The sequence below is a fragment of the Olea europaea genome, chromosome 15 (assembly GCF_002742605.1).
Source record: "Olea europaea var. sylvestris chromosome 15, O_europaea_v1, whole genome shotgun sequence".
Lineage (NCBI taxonomy): Eukaryota > Viridiplantae > Streptophyta > Magnoliopsida > Lamiales > Oleaceae > Olea > Olea europaea.
In genome coordinates, this window is record NC_036251.1 from 25,624,023 (window position 1) to 25,638,648 (window position 14,626).

At 38.3% G+C, this 14,626-nt stretch overlaps 4 protein-coding genes across 4 annotated transcripts; 1 reads left to right on the forward strand and 3 right to left on the reverse strand.

Moving 5' to 3' along the window:
• Positions 1–1,936: 1,936 nt before the first annotated feature.
• On the reverse strand, positions 1,937–3,243 carry LOC111411449. The gene is made up of 2 exons (XM_023041980.1): positions 2,495–3,243; positions 1,937–2,444 (listed from the first exon to the last, which is right to left on the reverse strand). The coding sequence occupies exons 1-2, from the start codon at positions 3,241–3,243 to the stop codon at positions 1,937–1,939; spliced, it is 1,257 nt and encodes a 418-aa protein (XP_022897748.1).
• Positions 3,244–4,281: 1,038 nt separating this feature from the next.
• LOC111410639 (methylthioribose kinase-like) lies at positions 4,282–9,112 on the forward strand. The gene is made up of 6 exons (XM_023041077.1): positions 4,282–4,716; positions 5,398–5,707; positions 6,386–6,560; positions 6,660–6,861; positions 8,184–8,398; positions 8,701–9,112. Exons 1-6 carry the CDS (start codon positions 4,531–4,533, stop codon positions 8,873–8,875), a joined length of 1,263 nt encoding a protein of 420 aa, XP_022896845.1. The 5' UTR covers positions 4,282–4,530; the 3' UTR covers positions 8,876–9,112.
• Positions 8,975–9,714, reverse strand: LOC111411450. The gene has a single exon (XM_023041982.1). The coding sequence runs from the start codon at positions 9,536–9,538 to the stop codon at positions 8,975–8,977; it is 564 nt and encodes a 187-aa protein (XP_022897750.1). The 5' UTR covers positions 9,539–9,714.
• Positions 9,715–11,259: 1,545 nt separating this feature from the next.
• Positions 11,260–11,867, reverse strand: LOC111411054 (LYR motif-containing protein At3g19508). The gene is made up of 2 exons (XM_023041626.1): positions 11,600–11,867; positions 11,260–11,495 (listed from the first exon to the last, which is right to left on the reverse strand). Exons 1-2 carry the CDS (start codon positions 11,792–11,794, stop codon positions 11,442–11,444), a joined length of 249 nt encoding a protein of 82 aa, XP_022897394.1. The 5' UTR covers positions 11,795–11,867; the 3' UTR covers positions 11,260–11,441.
• Positions 11,868–14,626: the final 2,759 nt, after the last annotated feature.

A 14,626-nucleotide genomic window follows, 5' to 3' on the forward strand; every position in this document is an offset into this window, starting at 1 on the left:
TTCATGAACTTCTTCTAGGGCCTGGGATGATTCGGAAGGCCTAAGGCATCTGAGATTTGGAAGTGTGAGGCTCCTGCGAAATAAAACACCTTCAATCATGCAATACCTCGGAGCTTTGGACCGGATGCTTCTCGCTGCCCGAGGATCCTCTAGAAGACTGCCATGTTATATGAAGTCCACTATTGGGTCCATCCATGATGGCTCATTATCAATATCCATGACGCCTATGGTCTGATTGATGCTTGACTCAATTACAATTCTGACATAGACTGTCCTGTCAAGCCCATCTATTCCCATGAACACCAATCTTGACAAGGGATCGGCCCTACAATTCTTAGCCCGAGAAATTTTTACAATTTCACAACTCTTGAACTTTCTCTGTAGATCATGCACTTTCAAACAGTATAAGCTCATATTCTCATCCTTCCTATCGAACGTCCCTTCGATTTGTTCAACCACCAACTGTGAATCACTGTAAATTTTGATATTTTCAAGCTCTAGATTTATGGCGAGTTCCATGGCTATGATGACGGCCTTAGACTCCGCTTTATTATTGGTCGCCTCAAACTCGAACCTGAGTGCACACTGAATGTTTATGAGCATGTCCGAGCTTATAATTGAGACCCCTGCACCCGAGCCCAAGGAGTTTGATGCTCCATCTACGAAAATTTGTCACATGCCTGTGGTCGAGCTCGAGCTACCATCTGGCTCCCGAGGCCTTAGGGTGAGTTCTGCAATGAAGTCAGCTAAGGCCTAAGCTTTGATAGAAGGACGGGGCTTGAATTCTATGTCAAATTCTCCAAGTTCAATTGCCTACCTCAGTAGTCTTCCTGAAACGTCTAGTTTCTGAAGAATGTATTTTAGAGGCTGATTGGTGAGCACAACAATAGGATGTGACTGAAAATATTGTTGAAGTTTTTGTGCTGCTACTATCAGTGCAAGGGCAAGTTGTTTTGCCAAAGTGTATCTTGTTTCTGCATCAAGTAGGACTTTGCTTACGTAATAAATGGGTTGCTGGCCCCTGTTAACCTCTTTCACCGAGACACCACTCACTGCATTCTGAGATACAGCTAAGTATAAATTCAGAGTATCTCCGGGCTCAGGTTTGGTGAGGATAGGAGGAGATTCCAATGTCTGCTTGAGCTCCTGAAAAGCTTTCTCACACTCCTCATTCCATTCAAAGCAATGATTACCCCTGAGGGCTTTGAAGAAGGGGAAGCACCTGTCTGCTGCTCGAGACATGAACCTGTTTAAGGCGGCTACCCTGCCTGTCAGCTTTTGAACCTCTTTCTTGGTCCTTGGTGATTCCATTGCTGCCAGAGCCTGAATTTTTTCGGGGTTTTATATTTTCGTAGGATGGCGAACACCTCCTCAAGTTTGGATATATGTTCCTCCACCTTCTTACTTTTTACAACCATGTCATCTACATAGGCCTCGATGTTCTTCCCTATCAAATCGGCGAAGACTTTGTTGATGAGCCTCTGATATGTTGCCCCAGCGTTTTTCAACCCAAATGGCATCACCCTATAGCAATATATGGCTGAATCAGTCATGAATGAAGTCTTTTCTTGGTCTTCTTTGGCCATGAGGATTTGATGATACCCTGAGAATGCATCTAAGAAGCTGTACAGCTTATGTCCGGATGTGCTATCCACAAGATTACTGATCCTGGGTAGCGGGTAGCTGTCCTTTGGGCATGCCTTATTCAGATCTGTGAAGTCAATGCAGACCCTCCACTTACCGCTGGGCTTTTTCACCAGAACAACGTTAGCGAGCCAATCGGGGTATTGGACTTCTCTTATGAACCCCGCTCCCAACAATTTGCTGACTTCTTCCTGAATGACCACACGTCTTTCTGGCGCAAACTGTCTCTTCCTTCGCTTAACAGGTTTGGCCCCATGGCTGATATTAAGTTTATGGACAGCTACTTCTAGGTCTATCCCTGGCATATCCCCCAAATCTCTTGGGGCCAAACAAGGCTTATATCAAAGAAAGGCTTAACAGATTTAGCCACAACCATAGAAACGACCAAGGCATCGTCATGAGGATAAGATATTCCTTCCAAATCTCTTGCACCAAAAGTGATATCTTTCACTTCATCACTGGATTCTCTTGGGGTATGAGCATGTTGGCGGGCATACTGCTTTCGCCCACTACTTGTGTCTCCGTCGGATGCTATGCCCCCAACGATAATATTAATGGTTCCAGCAGTGGGTTGAGCACTGCTTCCAGCCCCGGGCTCTTTCCGATTGTCACGGTCATTCCTTGGCCGTTTATCATGACCAACGTAATTCTTTAAAAATCCTCTTTTGATAAGGGCTTCAATTTCTCGCTGTAAAGCTTGACAATCCTCTGTAGTATGCCCATGATCTCGGTGAAATTCGCAATATTTGCTCCTATCTCTTGTGTCTGGGGTGATTTCATCCTTGAAGGCAACTTTAATTCTTTCATATCCTTAACCTCCATCAAAATGTTTGTCTTAGAGGTGTTCAACCGAGTGAGAGGTGCTGATGGCGCCTCGTTCCTGCGCTTATCCCGGGGAACCTCATGTCGGGGGACGGGATCATGTTGCCTCTTGTTCTCGATCTTTTCATGGGAAGGACCAGGTCTTCTTGGATTTAGTGTTTCCTCCATATTAATGTATTTTTCATCTTGGGTGAGGAGCTCAATCACTGTCTGCGATCGGGTCTTTGATAAAGACATCTTGAAGGCTTCACATCTTACGGCGTAAGCGAGGGCGGAGACAGCTGCTGTGATGTGGAGGTCAGGTATTTGAAGCCTTTCCTTGTTAAACTTTGTCATAAATCCTCGTAGGGTTTCGGTTGGTCCTTGGCGAAGTTGCATGAGAGAGGCCGCTGTCTTCCTGATTCGCTTGCTACTTGCAAAGAAGACTGAGAACTTATCAACCAAATCTGAGAATGAGGCTACGGAGTTAGGCTCCAATGTCGAGAACCAATCCCTAGAGGCATTAGTCAGCGTTTGTGGAAAGGCTTTGCACATAACCTGATCCGGCGCAACTTGCAAGTTCATGACATCAGTGTATACAATGAGATGGTTGATGGGGTCGGTCGTCCCATCATACTTTTTAATGCGAGGATATTTGAATCTGTCGGGCAAGGGATATGTCAATATCTCTGGCGTGAATGGAGTGTTGGGGGTGAAACCTGTTGGCCCCCGAGCATTACGTTGCAGGTCAGCTGTAATTCCTTCTTGAATGATCCGGGCAATTTCACCGGAATCCATGGCGCCGATCTCGAGTCCGAGGCCATATTATGAATACCCGAGGTTCCTACTCCGCCATTTGCGGGGTTTGGTGGTCGTGCTCGAGCATCGGCCATAAAATCGCCATGCTCCGCCTGTGCTGGCTACGGATGTGAATTTCTTTGACTTAACAGTTGCGTGAGCGTGGCCACCTGTTGACGGTGCTCTTCAAAGGCTTCGGTTGTAATGACCGCTGGCAGAGGTGCGGGCATTCCCAAGGATTCTTCATGAGGAGCCGGTTGATTTTCGACAGGATGGGAGATGGGAGCGGATGAGCTTGCGGGAGGAAGACCTGATCGTGTGTTAACCATGGCTTTTGGTAGGGTTTTCCACAGACGGCGCCAATGATGCTATCAAAATTCGTACCTGTATATTTCCCGAGCTCGATGATTCGGATTGAGCATGATCGTAGTCTTCCGGTACCTGAAACAAAGTCAACGAGGTGTGTTCTCGTCACCCCTCCGATGCATAAGTCAGAAAGGAAATTAATGAAAAACGTACTTGAATAATGGCCCAAGGTTCTACTTTTATAGGGGTAGGTAGTGCACTCCTAGTAGGATTGTGCTGGTTGGATGTTTTTATCCAAGGGAATCCTATTTATAAAGAATGTCCTACTCGTAATGGAATTGTCTGACAAGTGGTTTAAGAGTTGATATAGAGTTCATGGGTGTTTAGGTGTTCGTTTGTTAGGTACCTAGGTCTAGAAGGTTTGTTGGTGGAGTATGTCCCGAGAATTATTCTCGAGGACTTAGGAGTTGATGTTAATATTAGTATGAGTTTTCTCGAGGACCAAAATACCTCGAGGTCTCGAAAGATCCCGAGGACATAAGGCAAAAAGGTGAGTGGGTGCACATATGGAGTCCTCGGGGTATACCAATATTGGCATCTTCATCAACCAAATTTATAAAAACACTTATGTACAAATGACATATTATATACTCACGGTCTTGTATTGGGTCAATGTCCGAATCAACGGACGTCTCCCATCATCTCGTTGTCGCTGTAGTAGTGCTGAAAAATCTTTACGATACAGCGTGCTTCATCCGTTAACCAACGAACATCTCCCATCACGTCGTCGTCCATGTGGTAGTTCTCAGAAGACTATACTATACGGCGTGCTTCTCCCGTCTACATAAAGCATTATATTCTTCCATTTTTTACACAAGTCACGTTACATAATAGTCAAAGGTTTTCCAGTCCCTTCCTCAATTACTATCCAAACTGTGTGACTCTCAAAGCTTCTTCGCTGCCGCCGATCACCACTAGGAGATGGCTTCCAATGGGTTCCGGCCACTGGACGAGAAGTTACTGCTGGAGTACGTCAAAGCAACTCCAATATTGGCTGAAAAGCTGGGCCATCAGTTCGATAAGCTGGAAATTAAAGAAATAGGCGATGGAAATCTGAATTTTGTGTATACTGTTATCAGCCCCTCTGGCTCCTTCGTTATCAAACAGGTACCATATCACAGCTCTCAAAATCATAATTTAGAATTGGATCGACTTGCGAGAGTAAAAAGTTTTGCTTCCAGATACCAAAGGGATAAAATTCATTCATTTTTTTTGTGTAGCGATGTTAGCTAGTGCCTAGTGGTGGTTGAGGAAGATGAGGTTTTAGATCCATAGTAATTTTCAGATATTCTTGGAAAAGGAATTTTTTGGGACAGCATTTCCCAACTTTATTTTGATTTGCAAATACGAAGCAAGAATGAAGACAGTTGAAGTGGCTATCCAGGGCACTAGACAAGGCTTCAGATTTAAGGGAGAAGGCAACACCAGCGTTCTTGGAATTTCTTACACTTCTTCTTGTTTTGTGTAGTTTTTAATAGAATGAGGATTGCAACAATGTTGATATTCTATTGCCATCTTACTCTAGCAAAACTTCATAATTAAAATCTACGTCGCGGAAATTTTAATCAACCAGAGAAAGCTATATAATTCTCTTGCGTATTCACATATCGGGGTGTCTAATATATAGAACAACTTCTAAATCAAGCACTTTAAAACATAAAAGCGTATCATGGAGAAGATGTTAGGATTAAAAATCTTCTTTCATATAGATCAAAATATCATTTCTCAATGACCTCTAGGAAAACTATTCATTTTGTTCCTTCTCAAATTGGTTATAAATCTCTGCAGGCTCTTCCTTATGTTCGTTGTTTAGGGGAGTCATCTCCAATGGCAAAAGAACGTGCCTATTTTGAAACAACAACGCTAAAGGAGCACGGTCGCTTGTGTCCTGACCATGTTCCTGAGGTTTACCATTTTGACAGTTCGATGTGTTTGATCGGCATGCAGTACATTGAGCCTCCTCATATAATCTTAAGAAAGGGTTTGATTGCTGGGGTTGAGTATCCATTGGTTGCGGAGCACATATCAGACTATATGGCTAAAACTCTATTCTACACGTCCCTTCTGTACCTTACAACAACGGATCATAAAAGTGCAGGTAAGTAATTTGGATGGTCTTATACAAATAGGTTCATGTATTTTCTACTTCATAACATATTCAATTTCAATTTTTTCTGTTTATTTATTTTTTAATGATTATCTAACAGTCGTACTAGATCTGAACTCGACTGCAATTGTTTATCAGAATGTTGTACTAGAATTGTTAGCATATCTCCCTAATTATATTGATTGACCAAAGCATGATTTGTGTAATTAGAGCATGATTCGTGTAATTAGCATTAATTACTTACCTTATGTGCTTGCCTCCTTCACCTATAAAAGGATGACTCTTGTACAGTTTTATTCAACACAAAATACAGAAGTTATTCACAATTTTTCCTCCATTCTCTTAGTTTTAACAAGAATTTTAGAACGTGATAACTCTGCTGGTAGATTTCTGTTTATCCATTGCAGACCCTTAAGGTACTAATTTGTCAATTGCTTAGGTTGTCCTTTTGTGTTCCCTGCCTTAATTTCATGGCCTTCACACCTTATCTTTTCTGATCAGCACCACCGTCGCCATTCATGTTCTCCCATTACCTTCTCCTCCCTTTCCTATTCATTATTAGTTCTCTCCCTGGATTCCATTCTTTGCTAGATTTAAGAAATAATGATGAGTTTCATTCTCTTCCTGGATTCCATTCCGTGCCTTATTAATACCTCATTTTTTGCGCAGTTGCTAAATATTGTGGAAATGTGGAGTTATGCAGACTCACTGAGAAGGTTGTCTTTTCTGACCCTTACAAAGTGTCTGAACATAATCGTTGGACATCTCCTTATCTTGATTCTGATGCCGAAGCAGTTCGGGGGGATAACATTTTGAAGTTTGAAATTGCTGAGCTAAAATCAAAGTAATCTGCAGCATTAAAATTTAATTCTTTATACTGCATTTTTATAATTTTTCAATAGAATGTGGAATTTATCCTTACATTTGTTTGGTAATTTTCCAGATTCTGTGAAAGAGCTCAAGCTCTTATACATGGTGATCTCCATACAAGTTCTGTCATGGTTACTGTAGATTCAACTCAAGTTATAGATCCAGAATTCGGTTTTTATGGGCCAATGGGATTTGATATTGGAGCTTTTGTTGGGAATTTGATTTTAGCTTACTTTGCACAAGATGGACACGCTGTCTATGGGAATGATCGAAAGGTGACTCCACATCCCTTTTCATCTCTACTAATTTTCTGACTATCTTTCTTGATTTTTTCACAGTAATTCCCTGCTTCTCCAGTATATTTTTTTTTCAGATAGTTTTTTCCCCTAGACATAAGATTCTATTCAGTTTGCTCATCTCTACCCAACCCCTTAGAAATGGTATCTTCTAGAATTTTCCTTCTCTTAATTGCTTGCTAGATTGCTTCCACTCCAGTTAGAGTCTTATCATGAATATAGTATATAAATTAATCGTACCTATACATGTTACGATGAGAGGACTTGCCTGAAATTAATAAATATCAGTTGTGTAAACACACTAGGGCGCATAAATCTACCCCACCCTGGATTTTTAGTTTGAAAGCAAGATTTATTGTAGAAAGAAAAAAAAATCAATTTTGGTAGTGAGGTTCTTGGACGCATTTGTTCTAAAGTGAAATTGAATTGTTGTTTTGAAATATACCCTAAAGATGTATCCGCAGAGTTAATCAATGTAACTACGTGTTGTAGTAAACTAATAATATTTTAGTGGTTTTCTTTATTTCACGAACATTTTCGTTGGGAGAAAATTTCTTCTTTCAGGCTTTACTCTTTCCAACTTCCTTTTTAGATCTTGCGTATCATCATGGTAGACGATTTTAGTTGTGATAAAACACAGCTGTAGCATCTCTAGAATGAGAAATACTTTGGTAGGACGATCGCACCGTCACGTGGTGACTGCCCAACTCTGAGGCGCCACCTCTGTGTGTGGTGGGCCACGGCCGAGGTGGCCCTCCCAAATAGGACCGTTGCACCATCCTCCCCAATAGGACAGTCGCACCATGTGAACAGTCTACAGAAGTATTTCTCCTCTAGAATAGCAAGAGTTGATGAAGTAATTGAAATGGACCGTGGGGCAAAACAATGGGCACCCTTCTAAGACTTATGGAGGATGTAGATGTCAGCTGAAAAGAAATACGGAGGTTGTTACTGAAGAGAAAGTTGTGTCATAACTGGTTCCTCTTTTTTGTGCTTCACTACTCCCTAGGTAACATGATTGAGGTCCCACTAACCTCCTGTTAGCGAGGTAGTAATAAGAATGGGTAGATTTGGGATTTATTTACCTTTTCGGTCTCCTTCCTAAACTTCTATGTCGTTTTTGCTTTTCAAAATTTCCCACCTGATTATGCCTGTTTGGAATGTTTGATATTCAGATCCATATTTTAATGAAACTAATGCCAATTCCATCTGTTCTCCCTTTCGTAAGAATCACAAGATATCCAGCAGAATACATTAACTTAATTCAGTAGCTTATCAGAGAAAAAATTCTTCTAATGCAGCCATATAAAGTATGGATTTTGAAGACTATAACAGAGACTTGGAACCTATTCTATAAGAAGTTTACTGCTCTCTGGGATGAACACAAGGATGGTCCTGGAGAGGCATATCTTCCTGCAATTTATAATAATCCAGACGTACAGTTGCTGGTAAAACAGAAATACATGAAAGAACTTTTCCACGACACTCTTGGATTTGGGGCTGCCAAAATGATAAGGTTAGACGGGCTTACCTCCACTGTGAATTAGATTCTCAACATTGCGTAATTATCGTGCCTTATGCTGATTTTATCTCATATCGGCGGTGACTTCTATTTGTGTTGAGTTTATATCATAACATTGGAGTTTGTACATCACAAGCTTTTGTTGCTCGTTTATGTACAGATGTCCGAATAATTCTTCCCAACATTGAAAATTTTTTCTTGTTGCTTGTTAGAAAGCTGATCTTAGTTGGTATTATCATTAAATATCAGTTCGAGTTTTTCCTGACATCTAATAAACACACATTCTTGATTTGCAGGAGAATTGTTGGAGTAGCTCATGTAGAAGATTTTGAATCAATCAAAGAGGCTAAAAAACGAGCTGATTGTGAACGAAAAGCTCTCAACTTTGCCAAGAATCTTCTGAAGGAGAGAAGAAATTTCCGAAGCATTAGTGAAGTGGTCACTGCAATGGAGCTATTCGATTCACAATAAACTAGTTATCTACATAAATTTCAACTTGACAACCAGGATTTTTCTTATTATTATGTATAAAAATCTCAAAAATCTTTCTTATTTCTCTAAAATTTTATTTCATATTTTGAACAAAGAATCTGAGGCTGGAACATTACCGTACTTGGCCTTGTACTCCTTCCACACCTGATCCACAGGTTTTCCCAACAACTCGAGGAAATAATTATTGCTATACACGTATCTCATTTTATTGTTCAATGTAACGGTAAACCCGGGTCTTAAACTGTCACAATATTCTAAAAATCTTTCCGTGACACCATAGCCCTCGTCCCACTTTTCACCTGCACCTGGACTAGGCCTCGACTCGAAATTAATCTTCGATTTTACCATCACGTAATCTGCTATCCCTTCGGTTAATCCACCGGGGGCGGTCCCATTACCGGACCATTGGAATATGTGTGTCATTTCATGGTACATTAATGAAGTGAACCCAATTCTTGCCTTGCCTGGTGGAAAGGATTGTATGGCTGATTTAGCACTGACGTAAATGTTGTCACCACCTGTTTCGGCCATTGCACCGTCGTCGAGCTCTGTGATGTATACGTTCAAAACTGGCACCTTTTTTCTCTGAGCATCGGTAGATTGATTGAAAAGATTCCAAATGAAATTATTGATAACACCCATTTGTTGTAGGGTGTATGGAACCCCGATTTCCTGGTTGAACCGCTGCCCGCCTGGATGGTTCGGGACGGTGTTTGTAACAATGTATTTGACTGCGAAAAGGCTTTGTGGTGCTGTAGTAGAAGAAAGAATAAAAAAGAAACATCCACTAGTTATACAAATAGAAATAAAATTTATTAAGGGTTGTTTGAGCCTCATTATTTTCTCAAAAAATACATTTTAAAATAGTGTTATGATAAGGTAAGTGTGGTTAAAAAATAAGAAAATTTTTGAATTTGCGTGTAATATTATTTTATTGAAAAATGTGTGATTGAAATGATATCAAATTACCGTTGAAAAATGTATTTTGATAGAAAAAATAAGGTTCAAACAAGGGCTAAATTTATACCAGATATCATCAGCAATAAAAGAACAATTCCAAACACACGAGAATCAGAGAACTTAGCCATTTTGAACTCGTGGTCTTTAATTTGTTCAAAATTTATGAAACTTTCATCCTTATATATTGATGGATTGATGCATAAAATTATAACAAGATTTATGTTGTCTTTAAGATTTGTAAAAACTTGAAAAAGGGATTTCAAATTTGAATAACAAAATTGTTATATTCAGCAAATTATCCAAAAATATGTAAATTCTAACATAGATTTCACGGGATTATGAAAAGCTTTTAGAATATTGATATGACATTAAATCATGAAATAATTAAAATATATCTTGTGCTCATATTCTATAATTAATCTTGTTAGATCTTTAAGATTTGTTAAAAAAACCGGAAAAGGGATTTCAAATTTGAATAACAAATTGTTATATTCAGCAAATTATCCAAAATTGTGTAAATTTTAATATGAGTAATGCTATTTAGTTCCACGTGAGTTACAACCTCAATCTATGGGACTTTAATGCAGCATTAAATGATATGTAAAATTAAATAAGTTATTTTAATTTCACTTTTCATTCAACCTATTATTTAGTGTTACGACGTCACCTATATTGGAATTATAACTCTAATGGGGTTGCATAGTATTATTCTTCTAACACATATCTCATTGAATTAAGAAAAGTTTTTAGAATACTGACGTAACATTAAATGATGAAATCATTAAAGTATATCTGGTGCTTATATTCATTTATATATAATTGATCTCATCATTTATTATCATATCACCTACCACATACAATAGCGATCATTTTTCAGAATAATAAACATTATTCAAATGCCCCTCGGAACATAATTCAGTAGTGCAAAGGACAGAAGTGAGGTAGTCTCAATTTTGCTGACAGTTGCAGTGTGATGGTTCGATTCCTAAGATATGGAATTGGACTCTTTGTGAGTATTAGTGTACGGACAAGTTCTTGTTCCCTGACATCCCACGATTTACCTCCCTCACGATGTTTCAGGGACGGGACGGCGGAAACTCTCAAGGTTGGGATTCAACCTTTAATAAACATTATTCAAATTTTTAATCACCATATTTATACGAGCTTTGCTATTGGGAAATTGTTGTCATTTCATTTCTCGGCCGCAGACATATGCTGGATGGCAACGACGTCAGACTGGCTTCCTACTCCTCCGTCCTGTTCGGATTCTTAGGACGGAGATTAAAATCAATAGAAAATTGTTAGTAGCTAAATTCTCCAATTCCAATAACATTGCAGAGAAGATATATAAATTGATGCTCTATAGTTAAGACAATTTGTTAATTAATGTGCTAAATATTTGATAAAGGGGCGAAAAATACGTATTTTTTATTTTGAATTGAAAATTGTCTCAATTATCCATCAGCTGTGATCAACATCTCACGTTATCATGCAAATAAAATTAGGAGAAAAAATTTCTTTAAGAAATGAGCTTGTGTTTGTCTTCTGGGAATAAAAGCAAACATATTGTGTGCAAGCCTGACCATCAACTGCTGCAAATTTCCTTGAGCTTATTGGCCACAGCTTCATCCACTGAATACTGCATATCATCACAAATCTAGCAATAAGATACAAACAAAATACAATTGCACGGAAAATAGCATGAATTATTTCATAATTAACAGTTTCATATACACGGGTAACCTTCTTGAGGACCCAAAGGGAGTGAGTGTAAGTTCGATTGAGGAGTTCTTGAACAGCGTTGGCGTCATTCGGATCAACCTCTCTGTAATTAACGAAGTTTTCACGGACGTATTTGGCATAGTAAGGTCTCGTGTCCTTCGGCAGCCGCCTCACCAGCCTTAGAACTTCCCCATAGGCTCTTAGTGCTTTATGCATTTCAGTATAAAATCAGATTCAATTTTCAGCTGACTTAAGGGCGAATTTGCTTTGTATTCTGAGGTGATTTGAGTGATCGTACTAGGCCAATTGAGCTGAATCGAGTTTACTAGGTCCAAAAGCCCAACTACTGCCCATGGATTGGAATGGTGGCAATTGACTAAACCCAGTCATCCACAAACTAGACATCGTACGATCTTTTAGTTTGTTGACCTCTTGGATTGAGTTGATTCTCATTTTTAAAGAAGTTAATAAAACAAGCGAAAAAATGAGTTGGCTCGTGAAAAAAATCGAGTTTGACTTGACTCATGACTCGTCTCAATACAAGTCCGAGTTACCCATAAATCAAATTGAGAAGAGTCGAGCCAACAAGAGGCTCTTTCCATTTGCCACCACTAGATTGGATTGTGGCTCATTAGATTATACAGTTGGTTATGCATATATCACTAAGTAAACCTATAGTACTCTTCAACCACTAGATTGGATTGTGGCTCATTAGATTATACAGTTGGTTATGCATATATCACTAAGTAAACCTATAGTACTCTTCAAATTTGAGAAATCTTTCTATCATCTCACGTGGCAATAAAATGACAAGTTGGCCCCCAAGACACATCTCCAAGTGGTAAAAAGGGAGGGTGGAGAAATTCAGTTTTACTTGAGTTTGCCGCGTCAAGGGTTTGAATCCTGAAATATGGATTTGACTTTTGGGTAAGTGCAAGTGTACAAGTAGCCTTCCACCCTATACTCTTGGAGGCATAACCTGCGATTTATCTCCCTCACGATACTCCAGGATAGGCGCGGTGGGGGACCCTTAAGGTTGGGGTTCAATTTTTTTCTTATTTTTTTAATAAAATGACAAGTTGACTTAAATGTAAAAATATAATTTTTAATTGTTGTCATCTAATTCAGTACGAACCCAAACGTTTGAAGTAGATTTGATGGCGACCATGTGTGATGTCAGTATGGCACCAAAGCCACATCACATCAATGAACTTTATTCAAACTTTTTGAAAATGAAATAAAGACTATGAAAATAGGGTTGTGCTTGTATAGCAAGACTTACAGTCCCTTCACATGAGTGGCCTGCAATCATTCAAAGTTATCGTGGTGCCTTCTCATGTGAGGAGACTATAATCGTGTACAATGTTGTACAAGGAGAATAACCCTTGAAAATATATATTACTTACACTAACATTATTATCATTAATGCTAGATAGATTTAGCCCTTGTTTGAGACTCGTTCTTTGGATCATTTTTAAATAGTGTTTTGACGTCATTTCAATTATGCATTCTTCAATAAAATAGTATTACACACAAATTCAAAAACTTTTCCTTATTTTTCAACCACTCATTTCACATCAATACACTATTCAAAAATACATTTTTATGAAAAAAAAATGGGACTAAAACAAGGGCTTAGGTTATATTTGGATCTCATTTTCAATTATACATTCTTCTATAAAATAATTTCACATAACTAGAAAACCTTTTTTTTTTCATTTTTTTTAACCCTACTCTGCAAAAATTCACTACTTTAAAATATATTTTCTTACCAAAATGGGGCTCAAATAGGGGTTAGTCTAACATTTATGTGGATTCATATTCGAAAAGCATAGATTATTGGTTCAACTCGATAAAATTGATGTATTTGCTTTCGAAATCAATACAATATGCAGATATAAAATTTTGCTCGGGACGCCATGTTAGCAAACAAGTTGAGAATATTGTTCAACATTGCATGCCTGAAAATGCTATCATTCTTGGTTTTAAATGGTAGGCAATCGAAAGAGTGATGCCACATACCGTCATTGTAGTTAGCACAAGTTAAAGTGATGCCGATGTTACTTTCGTATTGTCCAATAATATATTCTAACATAATGAATAATGTAATGAAGGTCTGTCGACATTTAAATTGGTGCTAATCATCCGTGATGATACATAACAGTGTTGTGAATGAGATGACTAAATTTATGTTCCCAGGACGATTCTCATGCAACCCAATGCAGCAGTTGACGAGGAAAGTTGAACAAAAGGGAATGCAGTTAAAGCTGTGGGTTTTTTTCTGGTCCTCATCTAGACATCCGTTTTTCTTGAGGCTCATTTGGCTCAAAAGTCAAAACCATATTTAATTAAAACAAAATATTAGATAAAATCTACATGTAAACACAACAGTCCAGTATTAAATTATTGACTTTGAACTTGTATCCGTGCCTAACAAAGAATTATTTAATAAATAATGTAATTGCTCTATTAATTATTTGAGTTTTGTTTTTCCTGAAAAAGTAGATTTTATAATAATGAATTTTTGAGAAAATATGATTAAAAAATGAGAAAAATTTTGAATTTATGTGTAAAATTATTTTATTGAGAGAATGTGATTGAAAATAAATTTGGGAAAGATAAGTTTTTAAAAAAACGAAAGTCAAATAGGGGAGCTATTTGGTAGTGCTAAAAAATTTGATTAAAATTTAAGTCAAAATCAATAATTAACTTTAACTGCACATTTTATAGGATTCATAATTTTTCAATTACACATTTCATCAACTTTTATCAAAATTTACTAAAAATCTGATTTTAATCTCTAACACGACTTCAGAAATCCTTTCTTGACTTTGTTATTGATATTGCCACATTGCCACTTTTAACATTAATCAAACATGAACAACTATTTCATAATTTTAGGAAAAGAATAATTTGGATCTGCAAATATCCTGGTATCAACAACGGTGTTGATCAACATTAATTTTACAAGCAAAAGTGGGTCAGCCTTGTCTGTTGAACAAAAATGCAAAATCTCTGATTATTTGGGTTGCTGGGCTGGTACCCCAT